Consider the following 6,524-nt stretch of genomic DNA (forward strand, 5'->3'; position numbering starts at 1 on the left):
AAGTTTCATCAATCAAAACTAATAATTGCTTGACTCATCATTCAGCAATTACTATGGTTTGTCTCTTCATATTCCAAAAACTTTGGTTCATTTAGTTTCTTTTTTCTCTCACGTCATTCTCTTTTTTCTCTCACATATTTTCCTGACTTTTTTTTTTCTCTTACATATTTTCCTGACTTTGTTTTTTCTCTTGCATATTTTCCTGACAAGTTTTCTGTTTTTTTGTTTTTTAATTCTGTTAACTCTTTCTCTTTAACAATATTCGTTATTCACTAGTAACTCCTAACTTAAAATGTGGTTGCATGCAGCATTGTTGGGAGTGAATTGGTTTAAAAATAAAAATAAAATTAAAAAAAGACCTCAGTTTAAACAACTACTTACTTACTTATTGTACCTTATATTGTTAAAAACAAGTTTTTAATAAATCAGAATTGATGTTTTAGCTCAACAGAGTAAAAGTTATTATCTCACTTAAAAATTCAACAGAGTAAAAGTTATTATCTCACTTAAAAATTCAACAGAGTAAAAGTTATTATCTCACTTAAAAATTCAACAGAGTAAAAGTTATTATCTCACTTGAAAATTCAACAGAGTAAAAGTTATTATCTCACTTGAAAATTCAACAGAGTAAAAATTATTATCTCACTTAAAAATTCAACAGAGTAAAAATTATTATCTCACTTGAAAATTCAACAGAGTAAAAATTATTATCTCTTAAAAATTCAACAGAGTAAAAATCTCATCTCAATTAAATCATCAACTCCCTATGAAAAAATAATAATTAGTATAGATATTTTTTAAATAAATGATTACCCATGCTCATTTTTTCAAGGTATACAATATATTTATATCAGCAAAGGCTATGAACTAGTATTAGAACTGTCTACTTATATAGGATATTTTCTATCAAGAAGTCTGTTCATTTAAGATTTAGATTATTTATCTTGTTTTTTGATTTTGTATCAAGATTAAAACTCAATTGAATAAGGTTTATATTTTATTATATCAAGAGAAAAAACGATTAAATAAAATATAAATATATATTAAATAAATAAATATATATAAAATATGAAATAAAATGTAAATATATAAATGAAAAATATCAAGCATATCAATAAAGAAACATTACAATTTGAAAAAAAAAAAATTAATGCACTAGAGAAAACAGCAAGTTGAAATTAAAGAACTAGGAATGCTTAAGAATATTGCAAAGTCTTTTTAATAATAAACTTAATTTTTCTATTTATAATTTCTATTTATAATGTGCAAACTTCATTAAACTTTATCTTACTAAATGTTGTTTTCATTTGAAAAAGTAACAAAATTAATTTTTTTTTTTTGTGAATATTTTAGGTTAAAATATTAGAACTTATTTTTTAATTATTATTTGAAGTCAAGTTGTAATCAACTTTTGAATATTTTTATATAAAGTTATATATTTTTTGAATATTCTATAAAATAATACCAAACTCTAAGGATCATCATAGAAAGCAGCAAAATTAAATTATTTTGAAAGGAGCAAAACTACATTATTTTGAAAATATTTTTGGTAACTAATTGGTTAAGTTACCATAATCAGAATATGAACAACAAATATTTTAAATCCTTGTATTGGAACAAGAAAAGTATTTTAAACTTTAAATGTTGGAACAAGCAATTGTTTGAAGCAAACAATTTTCTGATGGATGTAAGATAAAAGATTAAACTTTTGATTAATGTCTAAATTAATTATGATAGGGAATCTCTTATTATGTTAGGAAATCTGTTATAACAATAAGGTAGAGTATTATATTTTTTTTATAATGTCAAAACTCATAGTTTTATTAATTTGTTTTATTTGGCAGTTTCTTTACTCATACTTATTTTTCTTTATTATTCATTCTTATACTCAAAGTCTAAAATTTTCATATGAAGCCCCATTTATCTGTTTTACTGGTTTTCTTAAAATTTAACAGATTTTTATTAAATGTAAAACCTAATGACGCAATTTAAAAACATGTCATTGCAGGACACATTTGAAAAATCACATGACATTACACAACACAGTTTACTGAAAATAGTTATGTAAAGGTAAAAATGTTATAAAGTTACATTAATCCAAATTATTATTTACATTATTAGATATTCTAAAGTTTTATTTTAGCAACCACAGTGACCATAGTCAGCATGAAATTACATCAAGAAGATTATTCCAATAGGTAATTATAATTTCCTCATAAATGATGTAATAATATTACTTTAATAGTAATGGAGAGGAAAGTAAATAGTTGGGATTGATATACATTCATATAAAATATTTCATTAATATGGAGAGGAAAGAGCATAGAAACAAGAGCAATAATATTACAAACTCCGCCAAAAGCAATGCTTTTGGTGGAGTTTGTAAATCAGATTCTATGGATACTAAAAAATTACCTACTGAAACGTATTTGTAGGATTTCCTAAACTTAGAAATATCAAAGAAACAATGACTAACTGGTAAGAACAGCTACATACATTTTATAATCAAAAAAATGACACCAGTCATGTAGAAGATAGGATTTTATTATTATTGCTAAGAAAACAAAGACATTTGTATTTGTTTTTCTTACTTTATAAAAAGCAGCATACCAACTTAACAGCTGATCCATTATTAGCTACATTTATTGTAGATCAGCTTCAGAAATGTTTAATTTATTGTTATTATGTTAATTATGTAATTATGTTAAATTTATTGCTTGCCTAAAGTACTTAATCATTATCATAGCTAAATGTCTCAAAAATTACATTATTGGCTTTTAACTCTTTGTTTTTAATCTCATTTTAATATTTTTCATACTTGCTACCAGATTTTGAACTGAATGGGAGAGTGCTGGAATAGAATAGTAGTACGAAAAAGAGTTATTTTGAACTAATTGTATTTGTACCACATGGTGAACATAGACTATGGGCAATTTCCAGAGAACATGTTTTCTTGAAAGTAGAAAGCAAGAAGTCCTGAAAGAAAGCAAGAGCAGAAAAACGAGAAAATTGCTTTGTGTCATAGTAATTTGGTTTCATACAGTAGTTTATTTTGATTTGATTAAAGCATTGCTGCACATAATAATTTGATTCTTCTCTTAATGCAATTGAAATTGGTGTGTGACTTCACATAGTAATTTACTTTGATTTGATCTTCTCTTGATTTAATGAAAATGTTAGTTGAAATTTTTTGTGTGCAAGGATTACCTATACTGGCATCCACATTTTTTCTTCATAATGTATCTGGAGTATTATACTCTAAAGTTAAAAATAATAAGTGGGAGATAGTAAGTGACTGGGGCCCCGTCCCCAACCTCGGCTAAAAATGAGATTTTTTGCAAACCCGGCCCCGGCAAAATTATAAGATTCAGCAGGGATATATAGCCGAGACTAAAAAAAAAAAAATAATTCTTAATATATTATAATTTTATGCTTATATTTACTTTTTATTAAATACTGGCATATATTTATATATTTTTAAGCTCCAATTTACTTCCAACAAGATTGCAAGCAACCACTATTAAGTTATGAATTACTTTAAAATAGAGAATAAGTTAAAATACTAGGAAACATATAAATGAAGACTTAAAAAGTTCGAAGTTGTATAAAAAAGAAAAACATGAAGATGGCTAAGAGTTATAAGATTTTTTTGATGTGAAAAAAACCATTAGTAATTGTTTTTACAGCATGAAGGGACAGATACAGTAAACGGATGCAACTTGTTGAATAAATAGCAAAGCAAGAATGAGTTTTGGTTTATCGTTATAGAGATGATAGCTCGTTTGAGCATTGACCATGACTGTATTTGTAGAAAGAAAAAAATGCAACCTTACAACAATGGGAGAGTGGCTCAAGCTTGGCAAATAAAGCAGGTCTAGTTACATTTACAAAGTGCTTTTAGACTTTGTCTAAGAGTAAGAGGATTATTATTTGTCAATATAGGAATACCAACAACAATGCAATATTTTTTTGCAATAAATAAATGAGTTTTGTTGTCTAACAAAAATTGTGAATTTCAAGTCCAGAATTTAAATCCATAAGCTACTGAAAGTCTTAGGCTGTTACAGAAGAGAGATCAAATTTAAAATCGGCTGCTTGTTCTAAGCAATTAAAAGTGAAGATTTTTTGTATAGACATGAGTATAAATTTGAGTTGTGAGCAAATAGTGCCACTTTAGATTTCATGAAGATCATTATTGTAGATAAGAAATAATACAGGAGTAAAGATAGAACCTTGTAGTACTCTTAAAGCTCCTTGGAATAAAGATGAGGGTAGGCCTTCAAGAATAACTATACTACCGCAGTTAGAAAAAAATAATTTAATGACTTCAAAACCTTTACATGAAAAAACTAATAACAGAGTGAAGAATAATCGTAGGATAGTTAGGGAGGTCAAAGAATTTTGTAGAGTTTTGAAAAATTGAAACCACTTATTTAGCGCTTTATAAAAGTTTAGGAAAATTAAAGAGAGTCCTAAAAAAGTGTTCTGGAGAACACTTTTTTAAGACTATGTTGGAAATCTTTTCTGGAGCACAAACTGTAGAAGTGTTTAATTGAGAATTAGTTATAGTATTGGAAGCCATGGTGATTTCGATGTTCAATAATGGGTTAATCTGTTTAACTGTCAGGAAGAGTATGGCCATTATATTTAAGGGTCAAATTAGAGTAAGATTTCTTTGCAAATAACTCTGCTTTATTCTTGAGAGAAGTAAAAAGATCAGACCCATGAATTAGAGAATAAATGTTATACTTACTTTAGTTAATGACATTGTTAAAGACAAAAGTCTCTAGAACCTAACATCTGAGATAAGATACAAGATTTAGTAAACTGAGAACAACAGAGCTTAACATCAGACAGGACTTTTTTACATTGGCTTCTTACAATAATAAAAAGGGCATTTGTTCTTAAGAGAGATGTTCTTGTAAAAAACATGAAAAAAATTATTAATGTCTAATAAAGCAATTGCTCAAGATGGTGAAAAATGTGGAGTAGAATGAGGCTTGACCTAAAATTGAAGAGAAGTAATTAAAGCTTCCAAACTTTTATTCCAGAAGGAATAAAAGCTTCCAAGATGTACCTTTTTTTTTTTTTTGTTATTTAGGTGCCCCAAGAAGACTTAATTATCTTGTGACAGAGCACTGCGGAAGTGCATTGACCAGGAAGTTCACGCCTCCTAACTGTGACGCGAAGATATGTCCTAAGCTCATTTTGAACCTGGATCTCCTGCTTATAAAGCAAGCGCTCTAACCACTGCACCACGGCACCTTATGCATATATATTATGGATTTAAGCATATATGTTTGCTATTTATTTAGACACTGGCATACAATATCCTTTCATTATTATATAAACTTTAGTATTTATACGGTGCAGTATTTGCCAAAAGAGAAGATGATCAGGTCAATGTGTGGTGTGACTTTAGCAAGACAAGAAAAGGAGGCAAAATCTTTGACAGACTACAAAAAATGTTGTATTGAATAATGTTTGTTAGGAAAGACTAAAGTAATTTAGGTATCAGCATGTAGAGAGATAGCAGCTTTAGTAGAAAATGGTAGTGATAGAAGTAATAAAATTTGAAGAGAGTGCCTTACATATTGTATGAATGAGCATTAGTTAGGAAAAAAAAATGCTCTAGATTGTTTATATTAGAGAAACAGCATAAAAAAGGAAGGCTCTTAAATAAAAATAAATGTTTATGCAGCCCTGGTCACAAACATGGGGCCCCACCCCTGGGCCCGGCTATATTTTATCAAACCTGTCCCTGCCCCGGCCCCAGTCAAATATCAAAAAAGTTAATATATCATCAACATATTTTTGTAGGTTTGTTCTGGTGGTAAAAAATTATTCATATGATGTATGAATAATAAATGAAATAGGTCCAAAAACACTAACTTAAATGGGTTCAGCTTTAATACATTTCCATTTGGTTACATGCTTAATTGTTTTTACTCTTTGATGGCGGTTTTGTAGGTAGCTAGCAATCCATGATGTAAGCTAGCTAGGAAGCAAGATTTGAAGTTTTAATAGCAATTTGTTGTGATCAATCATATCAAAAGCTTTTGTGAAATCAAAAAAGATGGCGAATACTAACGTTTTATTTTCTTTTGCGTAACTTTTTATAAATACTTCAAAAATTTTGAAAATTTAATTTTTATTTTTAATATAAATGCATTATTAAAATCATAAGTAAAATCACCAGGAGAACCTAATCAGAGAAGGAGGAAGATAATGTTGTAGAAATCAGAGGAAGAGGAAAATAATGTTGATGCGTTTAAATATCACTATTAACTGTTTTAGTAAGAAAATGTAAAAAACATCTTTTTCCAACAGAACAAACTTGTTTAGATCTTTATTCTGTAAACTGTCATTACAAACCTTAGTCATAAATCTTATAATAAGAAATACAATGTTTTTCAATGTGACTACGCTTATATGATTTTTTTTGTTTGAATTTTAATTCCAAAATTTTAAACTGTAAAAATTTATGATGTCACTTAATTAGTATCCTATTGAGAAATGTATTT

At 27.7% G+C, this 6,524-nt stretch overlaps 1 protein-coding gene across 11 annotated transcripts in view; it reads left to right on the forward strand.

The window, feature by feature from the left end:
- The window catches only part of LOC100198560 (adhesion G-protein coupled receptor G2), a 98,725-nt gene that overhangs the window by 68,695 nt on the left and 23,506 nt on the right, over positions 1–6,524 (forward strand). For all 11 annotated transcript variants that reach the window (XM_065820212.1, XM_065820211.1, XM_065820218.1 and 8 more), the window contains one exon: positions 2,144–2,198. In XM_065820212.1, coding sequence (XP_065676284.1) covers positions 2,144–2,198 — 55 coding nt within the window. The remainder of the gene's footprint in view (positions 1–2,143; positions 2,199–6,524) is intronic.

The sequence above is a fragment of the Hydra vulgaris genome, chromosome 15 (assembly GCF_038396675.1).
Source record: "Hydra vulgaris chromosome 15, alternate assembly HydraT2T_AEP".
Classification (NCBI taxonomy): domain Eukaryota; kingdom Metazoa; phylum Cnidaria; class Hydrozoa; order Anthoathecata; family Hydridae; genus Hydra; species Hydra vulgaris.